Source organism: Gamsiella multidivaricata (assembly GCF_025024155.1).
Source record: "Gamsiella multidivaricata strain RSA 2152 chromosome Unknown BC939scaffold_46, whole genome shotgun sequence".
Classification (NCBI taxonomy): Eukaryota; Fungi; Mortierellomycota; class Mortierellomycetes; order Mortierellales; family Mortierellaceae; genus Gamsiella; species Gamsiella multidivaricata.
The window spans coordinates 115,690-131,343 of NW_026251754.1; the positions used below are offsets into that span (position 1 = coordinate 115,690).

The 15,654-nt window shown below is 48.9% G+C and overlaps 6 protein-coding genes across 6 annotated transcripts; 3 read left to right on the top strand and 3 right to left on the bottom strand.

The window, feature by feature from the left end:
• Window positions 1-176: 176 nt before the first annotated feature.
• BC939DRAFT_478429 (uncharacterized protein) lies at window positions 177-905 on the top strand (the record flags this gene model as incomplete). Its single annotated transcript, XM_051558768.1, has 1 exon — window positions 177-905. One exon carries the CDS (start codon window positions 177-179, stop codon window positions 903-905), a length of 729 nt encoding a protein of 242 aa, XP_051410683.1.
• A 283-nt stretch (window positions 906-1,188) lies between these two features.
• BC939DRAFT_456040 (uncharacterized protein) lies at window positions 1,189-1,932 on the bottom strand (the record flags this gene model as incomplete). The annotated part of the gene is made up of 2 exons (XM_051556283.1): window positions 1,663-1,932; window positions 1,189-1,228 (listed from the first exon to the last, which is right to left on the bottom strand). A coding segment is annotated over exon 1 (234 nt), but the record flags the coding sequence as incomplete, so codon positions are not given.
• A 358-nt stretch (window positions 1,933-2,290) lies between these two features.
• On the bottom strand, window positions 2,291-2,931 carry BC939DRAFT_478430 (uncharacterized protein; the record flags this gene model as incomplete). The annotated part of the gene is made up of 2 exons (XM_051558769.1): window positions 2,291-2,577; window positions 2,598-2,931. The coding sequence occupies 2 exons, from the start codon at window positions 2,929-2,931 to the stop codon at window positions 2,291-2,293; spliced, it is 621 nt and encodes a 206-aa protein (XP_051410685.1).
• A 997-nt stretch (window positions 2,932-3,928) lies between these two features.
• Window positions 3,929-4,813, top strand: BC939DRAFT_456042 (CAP domain-containing protein). Its single transcript, XM_051556284.1, has 3 exons — window positions 3,929-4,197; window positions 4,308-4,428; window positions 4,533-4,813. Exons 1-3 carry the CDS (start codon window positions 3,967-3,969, stop codon window positions 4,703-4,705), a joined length of 525 nt encoding a protein of 174 aa, XP_051410686.1. The 5' UTR covers window positions 3,929-3,966; the 3' UTR covers window positions 4,706-4,813.
• A 5,248-nt stretch (window positions 4,814-10,061) lies between these two features.
• BC939DRAFT_478432 (uncharacterized protein) lies at window positions 10,062-11,411 on the top strand (the record flags this gene model as incomplete). The annotated part of the gene is made up of 5 exons (XM_051558770.1): window positions 10,062-10,185; window positions 10,549-10,639; window positions 10,664-10,776; window positions 11,224-11,294; window positions 11,364-11,411. 5 exons carry the CDS (start codon window positions 10,062-10,064, stop codon window positions 11,409-11,411), a joined length of 447 nt encoding a protein of 148 aa, XP_051410687.1.
• A 402-nt stretch (window positions 11,412-11,813) lies between these two features.
• On the bottom strand, window positions 11,814-12,638 carry BC939DRAFT_504510 (uncharacterized protein; the record flags this gene model as incomplete). The annotated part of the gene is made up of 2 exons (XM_051560537.1): window positions 11,814-12,345; window positions 12,490-12,638. 2 exons carry the CDS (start codon window positions 12,636-12,638, stop codon window positions 11,814-11,816), a joined length of 681 nt encoding a protein of 226 aa, XP_051410688.1.
• Between the last annotated feature and the right edge of the window lie 3,016 nt (window positions 12,639-15,654).

Sequence of the window (15,654 nt, forward strand, 5' to 3'; positions counted from 1 at the left end):
CGGTGGCAAATAAAGTCAAATTAAAGTGTGAAATGCGTTGCTCCCGGAGAGCGTCAATCTGGTTTGACCATCAAACAACTGCGCGCAATGCTGCAGTCTTTGGTACGCCTGCACGTCTGGGGGATCTGGCGTCAATATATAAAAAAAAAAAAATTCTACCGCGCATTATTAGACTAATGGCCCACGCAATATCCATCTCTTCCAAGGCTCCGGTCGTATTTGTCTACTGTCAACCAGAGGCCCGTTCAGTAAGACTTCTACAGTTTGCAGAATTCTGCGAGCACAAAGATATTATTGGCTTCAAAACCAAACTAGTGCCTGTATACACGAGGCCAAGAGCATGCCCATCCTTTATCAATCCTCTCCTCTTGCTTCCCAACCACCATCCTATGCCCAGGGAACGACTCATAGCTCGACAAAGGCTCATCAGGATTTATGAGGATGGTTATGTCGAGGCTTCCGTGACATACCTCGAATCTCTCGAGCAGGAATGGGTAACCTATCCTTTCGTGCTTGAGTTGTATTTCAACATGCTAGTGCAACTTTACCAGACCCGATACCTCAAACCCAGGACACAGATTCCCTTTTTAACAGGTTTGAGGGACAGAGTCCTTATGAGTTATGACCCTAACTATTTCAAGGACATTGTACGGCTCACTCCTGACCAGTTCAACCGAATATTAGGAATGATCAGGAATAACCAACGCTTCCGGTCCGCTGATAGGCAGCTCCCAGAGGAAAAAAGCATAACCTACCTGAAAGTGGAGCTGTTTCGTCCCGGAACCAGAGGATTACCGATCGAGAAGGTTGCATGGATCTTTGGCGTCAACCGAGGAGCGGTTCAAGAGGACACATGGCGGTTTATCAAGGCGCTCAACGGATTCATGCCCCAGTTCGTAGTATAGCCAGATCAAGTAAGGAAACGAGAGGTAAGTCGATGGTTCGAGGGAAAAAGGGGTTTCCCATTTCCTTTTGAACCGGCTCCAGCATGGAAAACAATCGCTTGGAACACTCGAAAATGCGAATACGCTATGGGAAGGACCGCTGTTTGTGACCATCGGGGACACTTCATATTTTTCTTCACTGACTATAAGGACACCACTCTTTTCTGCCACTCGGATCGTCTCTTTCAAGGGGACGAGTATCAACTTGCCGACGCTGCCTATCCTGTTTTGCCTACGCTGATTCCTCGATACAAGGATGCAACCGGCCGGCAAGTGAAATTCAATCGACTCCATGGTGCTGCGCGCACTATCATCGAGAATGCTTTTGGCATGCTCAAGCTGAAGATTCAGTCTTTGCAGAATTTACCTATCAAAATCAATAAGAAGGAAGAGGTAGAGAAAGCCTCCGATTGGATCTTGGCATGCGTGATTCTATACAATTTTATACGCAACGACGCTCCGTAGAACGACTTGGATGAAGAACCTGAAAGAATTGGAGGGGATGGAAACTTAGATGAGGCTCAGGAGGGACAAGATCAAGAGCTGCGACGACTGGGAGCAGCAAAAAGAGATAGACTGATGACATTAGTTCTTGCGAATAGAAAACCGTAGGTACTAAGGACCATTTATTACAGTATCGCCGCCTTTGCCGTCGTCAATTTGAGCTCTCTCTTCATAGCTGCGTTTTCACAGAGAAGTTCATCACGCCTGGCTCTAAACTGGGCCACTTCTTGTTTGAACTCGGCCTTCTCCTGCTTGAAATCGGCTTTCTCTTGCTTGAAATCGGCTTTCTCCTCTATAAGCTCCTCGAGACGCCGCTGCATCATCCTTTCCAGTGATTGAGCCCGCTCGCCCAACATCTCGTTATGTCTCTTCTCTATTGCCGATAGCTTTTCCTCCAGCGCCTTCTGTCGTTGGGTCATTGACTCCTCCAGTAACCTCTCCTTCTGGATCATGGCCGCCTCTCTCTGTGCTGCTAACTCCGCCCTTCGATTAAAGTCCTGGCTACTGTGGTTCATTTTCTTAACTTGGGCGCGACTTAATTCAATGGCAGCATCTATGAGGTTGTCAAAGTTGTTATAAAGTTCTTCGGCTGTTTTCAACTTGTTGGGCTTACGACATTTATTGGCCGACCCTTTATCGCGTTCTCCTTGCTCACTCATGTCACTACTCGTTGTCGCTTGCTGTGCTAAAGCACGGTAATGGATAGCGAAAGGTGTTAGTAGGTTCTGGGTATTAATGCTTCAATAGTATTAAGTAAAGATCCACACGCCATACATTCAGTAAGATTGTGCTCAGAAATGTCGTCCGCCATGTCATCTTCACTGTCAATGTGGTCTATGACCCTAAGGGTTGCCGATGGTGCAGGGGATACTGGGGCTGTTGAGATTCGTGAAATGGTCGATATCGGGCCATTGTTTGGAGGGGAGACGAGTGATCGATGAGGCTTCGGTGGGTCTCGTGCAAGTGTACCATGAAATACAGCATTCAGTTTCTCGTAACAAGGGCAGATGTCTCGCACAAGGTCCATAAGCGTTCCCTCTTCTGTGTTTCCTGCGCCAGTTTTCTTCAGCTCTGTCGAGGCAATGTCGTACTTCTTCTTCAGATACTCCATTCTGGACTTCACCATGCCCTTGGTCCATGAAAGTGTACCTAGTTTCCCTTTGCTAATGTTCTGTTGGTTGATGTGCTGTGCAATCTCCTCCTGCAAGTGGCTCAAGGTGACGTCGGCCAGTCGCTTGCCAAAGTAGCTATCATAACTGTCAGCATCCGTGATCCAGTTGACAAGCGTATTCATCCCGTTTTTATTCCAGAGACCCTTGCCATCCACTTCATTATCATTCGAGCTCGAGGGCCCTGCTGTTGACGCTGGATTGCTTGCGCGGTGCGGTATTGCTGCTGCAGGTGTTTTGCTGACGATTGGTCTAACCGAGGGTATAATTGATAGGGATGAGCTGGCTAGATAATAAGCTGCTTGGGTCTTCATGTTATTCGACTCTGCCAGCTAAGGGCGCGATGAAGGACGCCTGATCGATCGATTCAGTGTTGAATCGGTCCTTAGCCCAGTAAGCCGAGCTGTCAACCTTCGCCAAGTTTTCGCTTCGCTACCGCAGGTACAATAATATAAGGGCACAAAAAGACGATGGCGCCCCTTTCTTGGCTGTACATCTGATCAAAGTACTCGAAGACCCTGTTCAGAGCCCCTTCACTCAACCGAGGCGGTATACATATGGTGCATGATCCCCCGAGTATTTTTAAGCTTCTTCAGGAGACAAGACATAAAAGGGGTTCATGTCCCTCTGTTGTGCATTCCACCAACCAGCTCACAAACCTTTGAGCTCGTGTACAAACGTTTGTGAATACTCGAAATTTTTTGTCGCATCTGGCGATGCAGCAGGTGTGGTTTGATGAACAGGCCTAGTAGCTGCTAAAATCTGTTGTACACGATAAGGGAAACAAATAGATATGCAGGAGAAGAGCACTATAATGAACACTGAGCGCAGGAATGTAACTGAAAAGGTTACTTAGATCAATCAACAGTCGTTGTATAAGGAGTGAAAAAAGGGGTAGTCGTATTCGCAAGCAAGCCTCCTATCTCAAAAAAAGGGCCTCTGTGCCCTTGCTGGGTTATCTTCGGGGTCTCTGAGACTTTTGACAGATTCAATATATATGATGCTTATGAAATATAAAGAAATAAACGTCAACGTCCGTGTTAAAGGACTAACAATCAAGCAAAGCAGTTCCTCTCTCAAGGAGAACAGGGGAAGCTGTAAGCTTTAGTCTACTGAACAATATAGAGGAGCCCTGTTCCCTCATCCCTTTTTTTTATTCGCATACTTCTGAAGAGTCCCTTCTTTCGAAGTCCATCAGAACAATCTAAGAAGCAATGCACTCGCATCTACAATAAAAAAAGACACTGCATAGGGGCATCAGAGGACCAGAGGCAGCATGGAATGAATAAATAGCCCGCAACGCAAAACCATTCTCCTCATATTACCACCCTACCACACCACCACTTCAGATGCTGAAAATGATCAACATTTCGTCCCTCTTTCTCGTCGGCTTAGCTTTCCTTAGTGTCCATACACCATCTGTTTCTGCCGATGCTTGGTCCGATCAAGTTCTCGCTGAGCACAATCAGGCTCGTGCGCGGTACGGCGCCAGAGCCCTACAGTGGACCCCAGCGTTATATTCTGCTACTGTTCAGTATGTTCAAATGTGTAAGTTTGCACATAGCAATGCTGAAAGTCAGGTAAGTATATAGGCTATCATCGATCTTGCATCTTTTGCGTATGCCGTCTCACCCTCATGCCCTGAAGTGCACATATAAACTAATAACGACTTTCTACCAATGCAACATAGTATGGCGAAAACATTTACGCTAGCTCAAACCCAAATACTGGCATCAAGGACGCTGTGGCCGCCTGGATGGCAGAATCTTCTAACTATAACTACAACAATCCCGGATTCAGTGCGGCCACTGGTAAGGGAGATCTTGATCTTCGTCAGGAGTCCCCGACTTGGCTCAACACGGCGTGTGCCAGCTTATTGTTCTTTCTAACATCAAATATTTATAATATGGCATAGGACAATTTACGCAGGTAGTGTGGAAGAATACACAGCAAGTTACGTGCGCCATGGCTTCTTGCCCCGCTGGTGCAATTTTCCCGCAGCCCTCGAAATATATCGTCTGCCGTTACACTCCTCAAGGCAATATCGCTGGCCAGTTCCCTCAAAATGTTGGCCGCTCTGTCGTGTGAAACATACAATCACAGATTACCTTCCACGGATACCTTTTATCTAGCTTTGGCGATATGCAGTTACCAAGGGAAGGGGGAATAAAGGAAGAAAACCAGAGAAAAGTAGAACTAAAAGTGATATCTCCTTACAGGCCTCGCCTGTGGTACCTCGAGAAACCCCTAGCCAGATTGAAGATGCCTGCCTCAAGAACTCTCGAAAGATCTGGCCGCACGTACAGATATTGTCTCTTAGAGAGAACATACGAACAAAGGGAGACCCGCTCAACCAGCCTTTTGCAAAATGGCTGCTCGACATTGGCAATGGCGCGGAGCCAACAGTGGCTTCAGGACTATACGATGATTTGGTCAGGATTCCAGATCAGTTTGTCTTCAACCCATCCGACCCCGTCGCCAGGGACAACCCTCCCGAAAAGCAGTTCATCAGGGGGATTTACCCTGACATTGTGACCGCTCCCTTGCAGCCAGCCCTTTTGGAAGATCGGGCTATATTGATGACACTAAATGCTGATGTTGACAGAGTGAATACTATGGCAACCCAGATGCTTATTAGTGAGGGTCAAGGTGAGGGACAGATTTACTACAGCCAGGATAAAATGGCGGATGATGTCAACGGCGCCGCGTATCCTGTGGAATACCTGAATTCCCTCAATCCTCCAGGTATGCCTCCCCACGAGTTGCTGTTGAAGGTGGGCCAGCCCATCATTCTCCTTCGAAACATGGACGGCAAATCCAGCCTCTGCAATGGTACCCGTCTGATTGTTCGAGCACTCCGTCGAAGATACATCAGTGCCGAGATTCTTAACGGTGACTTCAAGAATCGAACGGTGCTTATTCCGCGCATACCTCTCACGACCCTGGACGACGGATCTACGCCAATCAAGCTCATTAGGATCCAATTTCCTGTCAAGCCTGCGTTTGCCATGACCATTAACAAGGCACAAGGACAAACACTTGACCACGTTGGTGTTTACCTTCCTCAGCGCATCTTTGGTGCTGGGCAGCTGTATGTCAGCTTCTCGCGTTGCAAACACCGAGATAGCTTCAAGGTTCTGGTCAAAATTGGCGCCATAGATGGAAGGGAGGGCATTTATACCCGGAATATCGTCTGTAGAAATGTGTTGAACGTGCAATTAAGCTATTTTATTTTTTGTCTCGGACCCGTGGCGTATGCCACGGGAAGTTCTGCTAGTTTGTGTTTAAAATACTGTGTCTCGGTGGCGTTCTTTGATCTCTCACTTTAATATCTATATACCCTCCGCATTTGAACTGGGCCAATACCTCTACATTTCCATCTATGCCTATCTATCATTCTACGACCAGGCTGATCCCACTTTTCGGAATACCCAAGTCTCTAGATCCGGGGTTACATGTACCCCACTGGAATCGATAGTCGAATAAAGCTTGTACCCCATGGTCCGAATACTGACCATCATCTGGCTCAGCATTGTCCGCGCATTGACAGACTCCTCACCAAGGGTGCGAAACGGCCATGACTTCAGCTTGAACTCGAGCGACCCAAAGTCCTCGTTTTCTTTTTGGATCCTATTTGGAAAATGGAGTTGAAGAGAGAGAGAGGTGTTAATTTCAGCTGTAATTTCGACAGTTTACCAGCATGACTTGAAGGTTGCATGTTTAGCATTCTCTGCCGTTACCCAATGTCGCCCTTCCAATGCATTTTGATCGTATCCCGGACCAGAGGCACAATAGAATCTGTTTTTTTTTTTTTTTTTTTTTATTAACATAAATCCCCATGAGCACAAGACGCATGGTCCGCAAAGGCCTTGAAGCCATAGATGCCTTCCATGCACGGCAGAGCCGCATCCCCTACCAACTATGTTGGCTTGAGGCGTCAAATTCATAACCCATGTCGCATAGCTAGCCTAACCTAACTCCTGCGTGACCTGTTGCGCGATACACGTCTCCTAATCCAGATCCAATGTTAATAAAGTTGTTTTTAAACCGAATAACCCCTCCATTATGTCCAACTTCCCTCGCCCCAAGCAATGCTGTAGCACCCTATAATCCGCGGTCCGTCTACCTTCCTGGATCTCCGTTGCAAGTAACCGTCTCCCTTTCAAATCAGAGAAATCACCAACACTACGTTGGTGTCCCCGATCACCGTTGCGTCCTCCGGCGCGTTTGCTCATGAAGGTGATTCCAACTGACTTTTCCCAGGCGACAGTGTCCTCGCATCGTTTGTTCCATATCTTGGTCCTGCCAAATTCTTCGATCCTGCTCACGAACTTTGTCACCATGATCGTCGCAATCCACTTAGTGGTGGTAAATAGCTGCTTCCAGGTCTCAATGAGTCCCGTTGGCACCAAACCTCGGTATAAGTCCTTGACCTCCCAATCTGCCTCACTCTCCGGCTCCTCTTCTTCCGCAACCCGATATGTCCCTCGCCTTTCCGCCGTCCCCTGAATCCACTGCATTGACTCCCAGATAGCCTTCGTTCCTGTTGCCGAGAAGTTGGGACAAGTCGCAGTGAAGGGCTTGTCCTTCCGTTCGGCCTCCTCTCTCTCCTGTTCCCATTTTCGCACTGCCTGTCTCCATGCACGATATCCATTCAACTCCACTTCCTTCACCGCGTCCCTCCACTCTTGTCGCTGGTCGCACAAGGTAGCTGAACAACGCCAAAGATGATCGTTCGTCTCTGGTTCCCTCTCACACCTACGACATATGTCCGTTTGGTAGGTATCTGGATGTCGTTTCTTCATCGCCTGCAATGTCGGCAAATCTCCATGCAGCTTCTTGATCCTGTGCGAACGTAAACGACAGTCTTCCAGGCTGGTGTATAAGCGCTTTGGCGGGTTGTTATCGTGTAAGATCCGTAGCGTGGGCGCCCATGCTACCGACCGCCAATCCTTGATGTAGGTCCTCGTTCGATGCTGCAATGTCCACTGATAATGGTGCCGTACCGCGGACTGCAACTTCAGTATCCTCCTCAAGTCCAGGTCTGCACTGTGCGTTGCAAACTGTGCGTGGCATTTCAAATCATGGTGCTGCGTTGCGTCTAGCCTCCATAGTCCTGTATCGATCCCATGTGCTGCCTTGGCAACAGTGTCTGCAGCCTCGTTGCCACGGTGTCCAGCATGTCCTCGTACCCAATGCACAGATATACCTTGTCCTTGTTGCAAGAAGGCATAATGCACCATCGCCCACCACTGTGCATCTGCAGATCTCAAACGCTGCCTTGCTGTTGCTGAATCCCGCTGCTGCACCAACTCCTTGAAATTGTTGACGACTGTGAGATTGTCGATGTAGATGTCGACGTTCTCTTCCCTTGGGCTGATAAGAATTGTTGCTAAGAGCCCACACATCTCTGCAATTGTTGACGACGCGTATCCCCCGACCCGTCCACTGAACGCCGTTGTGTAGGGACCACCATCCACAGAAACGACAACTCCGAATGCTGCACTGGCCTGCTCTGTGCCGTTGTGAATCACTGACCCATCCGAGCAGAAGTGAAGCCTTCGATGTGTTTGCAAACGTCTCCTAGCTGTCCGAATTTGCTGGATTGTTGGTACCTGGAGCGCCAATCCCAGTAAATCTCGCTCAATTTCATCTGATACTGCCGGCAATGGTTGGCGAACAGGTGTCGTCATATTGTCCACCGCCTTGTGCGCATCCTCATGCAAGTGGTCTATACACGCCTCTGCATCCACATTCATATATCTACGATATAAATGGCGTCGTCTTCGTCGTTCTTCTCTGTATCGAGCCCGTCTCTCGATGTCCCGCAGGCGTTGTTGCTCCTCCTGCTGTTGCTTCTCCTGCTGCCGCTCCTCTTCCAGCTGCCGCTGTCGGTCACTCTCTTGCTGTTCTGCCCGCCGCCGCTCCTCTTCCGATTGTCGCTGTTGTTCCCGTGTTTGCTGTTCTGCCTGCTGCATTTGTTGCCGAAGGCAGAGGCACAATAGAATCTGGTGCGTCAACGAGCCGTATCCGATCCGATTTATTAAAACTGATAGCAAACATCTCATCAGGTCTAACAACGCCGACGGAAACTAACGATTGCTCAAAAAACAAGGAGGCTGACTCAAACGGGAGCCTCGACGCAGGAGTAGCCTGGATCAAGTTCCATCCGTGTTCGATCATGCATCTTAGTAATGCAAGAATCAGCTTGCTGGATTTGATCCTTTCAGCGGCGTGATTAATCGAGATCCAAAAGCTGCTCCCTAATAGTTCGAATTCGTAGGCCCCAAAGACGTCGTTTTCCCTTTGGATAGGTCCCAAAGTGGAGGTGGTGGACTGATGGTGGGGCCGGTAAGCTCTTGAGGCAGGCCTATGATTTGGATTCTGCCGCCGATGTAAAGGGTGATGCAGCCTACTCTTGGGCGAGAATCGAAAGCAGTATGGATAGTTGGTTTGAGGGGACTGGGATAGGAAGGTAGTGAAGCTGCGTCGCAATTCTTCTCTGTCATTTTATGCACATGAAATGAAGTAAGAGGATGGTCGAGTTTGATAGTGGGCGAAATGAAAGAGACACTCAAAAAGAGGAGGGTATTTATCAAGTGAGAACGAGGACAGATCAAAGAATGCAATTGCCGCCTTCGCCAGTTTGAGTAAGGCTCTTCTTGTTGTCGTAAAAGCGAATCTTGCTGAACTGTTCCCTCCAGCGCAGAGCATTTGGTTCTGTTCAAAGCTGAAAGGTTGAGACGGGTGGATTGAAATTACCTATTGTAGTCTATGTGAGAACGGCTGAGGTAGACTAATCTATGTTGCGACATGGAGTGTCATTGAGCAAGATTGATGAAAAGTGCTCATGAACGTGATTCGTGGGAGTTTGTGCTACATTGCTTTATTCACACGCGCATCGGTGTAGGTCGTGAGGTGAATTGTAATATATTCATGCGAGAAGCAATGCTCACGCGTGCATCGCACCAATAATATCCATCTTCAATTCTAGTTACAACTTACAACTCCCGCTCCCTAAGAAGAGCCTAGCATTGTAAACCACTTTCTTGGCCTAAACAGGTTTCTGGACCCCTATTTTTGGCGCAACACAGCGCCGCCTGAGCAGCGAGATTGTCACGGTCGCGACCTGACTGCACATCTGAGCAACAAGGTTGTCACGGTGCTTACAAGCGAAGCGGTAGTTACGTACAACTCCCGTTCCTTCAGAACCACACAGAGAAATAAACCGCTTCCTTGGCCTAAACAGGTTTTTAGGCCCCTCTCTTTGGCGCAACACAGCGCTACCTGAGCAACGAGGTTGTTCCGACAGATGACCGTGTATAAGATGCATTCTCTCTCCTCCGCCGTCGATTTCGCTATCACAATCTACCTATATCCTTTATCCTTTCCTGCCATCAGCATCCACAGTCATTCTTCCATTGATTCCTCCTGATTATCCAACATGGCAAAGCGCATTCACTGCGGCCAGATTCACACTCGCAACGGCCCCCCTTGCAGCAAGAGACCGGCCAAGAGACCCAGGCACGACACGGGCCCTGAGGACGGCGATGACGCCAAGGAGCAATGTAACCCTGAGGATTATCAGCGCCAGGACTCACGATAAGCGGCGCTATAATCTTCCTTCTGAACACGCCAATGATATCTCTGCAATTTTTCCAGGAGATGGAATAGAGCGCTTCACGGACCGCGACATAGTGGTAGAAGCGAAAGGAAGCGTTCGTCTCCAGAAAGTGTTCGCACTACATCCTTCGCACTGGCCGCTGGCATACCCACTGTTATTTCATGCTGGAAATGATGGCTACGGTCTCGGTATATTTCGACATGAGTCTGACAAGAAAGTGACGGCAAGGGACTACTTCGCCTAGCGTCTTTTCTATCGCGACAACGGTGGCAAGCACATCTTCCAAGCTGTACGACTTTCCCAACAGTCTGTCGTCGACATGTATTCCGTTACGGAATCGAGTCGTCTAAGCTTTTTACGATTCAACCAGGACACGATAAGAGCCGAGTTATAGAGCGGTAAGTCGCTATGTTATTTAGCAGATTGATATGCCAGTGGTCTATGGGCCATCAACTCATCTTTTTCTATTTCTTCAAGTCCTCTGCAGACTTAAAGGACGAGTTTATGTCTGGAGATGGCACTCCCTCAACCGTTGGTAAGCGTGCTGTGCTTCCTTCGAGCTTCACAGGCGGTCCGCGGCATATGCGTCAATTGTATCAGGATGTCATGGCCATTGTGCGAGCGACGTCTTCTCCAAACTGCTTTGTTACTTTCGCGCGCAACCCGGCCTAGCCAGAGATCACCAGAGAGCTCATCAGCAACCAGAAAGCGTCCGACCGACCAGACTTGGTCGCTCGAGTATTCCGACTCAAGCTTTGAGGCCTTCTGAAGGTCTTGACAGGGAAAATGGGATCTTTGGAAAGGTCAACGCGTTCATTTACGTGACCAAATTTCAGAAGCGCGGCCTTCCCCATGTTCACCTATTGCTCATCATGGATCCTCAAGAGTGACCTCGCACAACGGATGCCTACGACCGCTTCATCTCCGCAGAGATACCTCACAGGGAGACACATCATGCTGCTTACAAAACCGTAACCAAAAGCATGGTCCATTGCCCATGTGGAGTACTCTACTCGAAGTCGCCGTGTGTGGTGTATGGAAAGTGTAGCAAAGGTAAAAAAAAAAAAAAAAAATATAAAATAAAAACAGAGTGCGCTCACACTTTTTTTGGTTTACGCGTAGGGTTCTGCAACAGTGTACGACTCGCTGAGTTTAAGCACTTTGTTGTAGGGTTTGCTCCCTTTTCCCCATGCTGTCGATTGTCAGGTTAAAGGCTGGATTTTACAGAAACAGATGGTTTATGGGCCTGCTGTTCTGTTGGGAAATCTGTACATCCAAAGCGATGGTCGTAATCTCAGCATTCAGATATAAATGAAAAGATAGCGATACTAAAGTTTATAGGAGATGCCGACGCTTGATAACGGAAGTCTCGTAGAAAGCCCCACCGCACGCTTTTAATGTCTTTCAATAGCTGTGTCATCCTTAAATAGGAACTCATTTCGCAGAACTTGTAGTCCAGCAGATATTCCTCCTCCGGGACGTCGACAAATGCATTGAAATCTATATCCGAAAACCGACCTAGATTCCTAGTCAGGCCGGCATCCTTCTGACACAACAGCATCGAGTATAAGATCATGCAGATACAGCGAGAGCAAATGCAGTTGAAGTAACAGCGAGAAGCTTGAGGGATAGGGTATTGTACCGGTTCAGCCGTTTCAGGTGAAGAATTTCGTTACTATACGAGAAGAATTCATCGTATCCCTTTGACACCTCGATGGCCACCCGGTTGTCCATTATCTTCGTCAAGGAGATAAAATTAAGATAGTACTGCCTGGTTTGATGGTGCATAGAGAAGACAGAGCTCGATGGTGCTGTGACCATTTCGGCGATATTTAGTGTCACCAACAACATATTCCTCAAATCGCAGGCTTTGCAGGACCCAATGTAGAACATCGAATGAAAGAGTCGGAAGTTGCCGATCATTCGCCTGCTTACATGCCACAGCAAGTATGACGGATGATTCCTGTCGCGCACCGCCGTAATATACATGATGAGGATTTCCAAACCATCGGCAGGTATGTCGCATACCGGTGTGTCTCTGTGAATCTTCATGTTGGAGTATCGGACGTATCCAGTATTCCCTCTACAGCCCCAGTGCTCAACCCTATAAAGGCGGAAGACTCAACTGGTTTTCGTTTTTGATATTCAAGTTACAAACCCTAGCCACCCTTTGTTCGAACACATACTGTGGCGTTGCCACCCCCATCGTATATCGTCCCAATGTATCCAATGTACCCAATGTACCAACGGCTTGTGTATAATATCGTCTCCCTTCGATTTCGTTATGTTTTCCACAATGACCTTGACAGTCGTATCGTCCGGTGTGGTTTGGTTACCATTGCCGAGATCGGACGTGGTCAAGTTCAAGGAGAGAAAGCATGCAAGAGGCGTATCCATTGTGTAGTGTCGACAGGGCAAGGTAGGAAAATGAACTCTATGTGCCAAGCAAGATAAATGGGATTTAGTAATCAGTTAGTGCTCAGTAATTAACAGTAAGTGCGCAAGGAGTGCGCTTGATTTACTTACTGGAATGAGAAGAATCTTTTTTTGAACGGGCAGGACGGGAAAAGTATCTTCTCTAATAGAGGTGTGTGTGGAATCTGCCTTTTTTTTGACGCCAGATCCCCCCAGGCGTGCAGGCGTGCCACAGGCTGCATTGTCCAAGCCTCGGCTTGGACTGTCAGCCGGCCGATAGTTACCTAAAGATAGCTATCAAGAGGCCCCCACTAAACTAATGTAAAATGAGGAACCAAATACCTATGGTGCACATTCTGAGTCGTATGGTTTCTAATACTTGAGCCGGGGCCCAAAACCGCTACGCAACCTGTCGGGTCCGATGGGTCCTCTCCTAGTCAAGATCACGGGCCAATATGAATTTTATCCTCCTTCCTCTCTCCATCTCGTTCAATACCACCTTTCCCTGGAGATGGTCCACCAAGCGGCTGTCTGCTCTCCTCCTCGCTGCTGTCGTAACCTCCTCTTGGGGCTGTTGTCTCATAAAGCCCTGGGTCTCACCTCCTACCTGGACCCCGGCTTTCTTCATCCTCGTGCATATGCCCTCAGACTTTTCCCATGCCACTGTGGCACTACATCGCTCCTTCCATAACTCCTCTCGGCCAAAAGCCTCAACTCGTTCTACAAAACGTCCAACCAGGTAGGCCGCGATACTCTTCGACGTCTTCAAGAGTAGCGCCCAATCCGTTGTCAGGAACTTTGGTATGAGCCCGTGATATATGTCTGTCGTTGTCCATAGCCTGGTAGGCGGTGCTGCCTGCTGTACGTTTTCTTGACTGCTCACTCCTTCTCCTTCTTCCTCGTGGACATTCTCTCTGTCCTCGCCACCATTGTCCCTGTCTCGCCGCTCCTCCAGCAGCCTTATCCAGTCATCATCCCGCGTATCCACCATCGTTTCCACTCCCCGGATATCACGCAGACTCCACCAAAGGGTGTCTAACTCGCACGGGGTAAAACTCGGTTCGGTGCGTGTGAATTGTCGACCATCCTTGATTGCCTCCTCCATGTCGCACAACCACTTTTTCCTCGCCTTATCTACCAAGGTGCGTCCAAGACTTAGAATCCCATCAAGTGTCTTTCTCCATTCTTCCTGTCGTCTGTTCTGTGTGACTTTGCAGACCCAGAGGTGCTGGGCATCCTCCACCATGGTAAGGCACACTTGGCATCTGTCTGTGGTATACAGATTCGGCTTCCACCTGTGCATGTACTGCATGGTTGGCAGCATACCATGGATTTTCTTGATCCTGTGGGACCGATGGTTGCAATCCGCAAGGCTGGTGAAAAAACCCCCTGGCGGATTTTTCTCATGTATTATAGCAAGGCTGGATCGCCACTCCACTTCTTCCCACTGCTGAATAAATTGTTTCGTTCGTTGTTGACAAGTCCATGCATGATGATTTCTGGCTGCAGACTGATGCTTGATCAATTGGCGAATGTCGTCCTCCGCTGGCTGACCGCAGAAAGTCGTATGTGTCTTCATGCTCGTGAAATATTGTGTGTTCAGTTGCCATGGCCGTCGCCCACTGTCGTGTGCGTTGTCCGCCAGTTCGTCGGCGGCCTCATTTCCAGTATCGCCACTGTGTCCTTTAACCCATTGAACATTTACTTTGCTGCCCTGCTGCGCGTACGCCTCGTAGATCACAGCCCACCAATTGGCATATGCTGCTCTCAACCGCCGTCGTGGAGTAGCTGTATGTCGATTCTTAACTAACGCCGCAAACTGTTGGACCACTGCTCTATTGTCGATATGAATAATGGCGTTGCGATCCCGGGGACAGCACAGAATTGTCGCGAGCAGACCCACCAGTTCTGCTTTGGTGGATGATGCGTAATCCGTCGTTGTACCACAGATAGCCGTCTGAAATGAGCCGTCGACGCATCTATAGACACTACCGAACGATTGGCTGACTGTGTCCGAGCCAGCGTTCTTCACTAATCCATCCGAATAAAGGACAATTGCCTCCAGCCCAGGCGGGATCCTCCATCAAGTCTCACGGATCGTTCGCCATGTCTCCTGGTCAATATCAACCCATGGGAAATCGATCATTTGTGCTGGCGAAGCCAAGGACGCGAGCGCTGCCGCATCCTGAATGGTAGTTGGCTGTGAATCCATGTCCTTGAGTGCTGCTTTTTCCATTTCATGTACCTTCTGGTCCTCATCCATGCCATTATATTTTTCACGTCGCTGTCGCTGTCTATATTCCTTGAGTCGGACCGCGATATTGTACGTATGCAAAGCATCCTCAGCAGTACGCCTCGCTTGCCTGTCCTCGGTCTCCGTGAGGGGCCCTATCACCTCTCGCAGGATTTCTTGTTGTGGCGGGGGTACAACTTGGTCAACACAGCGAGGGCAGTCGTGTGCGCATTCGCCTATCCTGCATCGTTCTGCTGCAATCCACTGGCTGATGAAGCTACGCCGGTGATCGTCGCCTATGATCCAGGACTGGAAATCATGAAACCATTGTCTGGATGGTCCTTTGGCTCGTTGCTGCTTGCGAAGGAAGGACCACGGCCGCACCTCCAATCTTCATCCATGATCTGATCTGTTGAAAAAAGACCAACACTCGCAAATCCTCGTGCGATTTCTCCTGATGGTTGGGTGCGCCAGTCCATAATGCTCCGTGCTGTCGGAGGGACGCCGAGAGCGTCAGCATTGTTCAGGGTAAATGTGATGTTCCTGTCAGCCATCAAACGACACACGTTGGAGATAAGACAATGACGGTATGGTTTGACACGTAGCGGTGTAGCCGTGGGCACCTGTTCCAGCCCGCCCCGTCGCTGAAGCGCAGCGAGCCGTGCTCTACAGAGATCACCTACAATACCTCCATCGTTGAGTCGGCTATGTAGTGAACTGATCTGTTCCTCGTCTTGAGCGTCGGACAATCGTTTGAGACCTCCG

Excerpts from the sequence above, each read along its gene's own strand:
- BC939DRAFT_456042 (XM_051556284.1), top strand. The coding sequence starts at position 3,967 with ATGCTGAAAATGATCAACATTTCGTCCCTCTTTCTCGTCGGCTTAGCT. Across the intron at positions 4,198-4,307 it reads ATAGCAATGCTGAAAGTCAG|TATGGCGAAAACATTTACGC; the intron begins GTAAGTATATAG and ends AATGCAACATAG. Across the intron at positions 4,429-4,532 it reads CGGATTCAGTGCGGCCACTG|GACAATTTACGCAGGTAGTG; the intron begins GTAAGGGAGATC and ends AATATGGCATAG.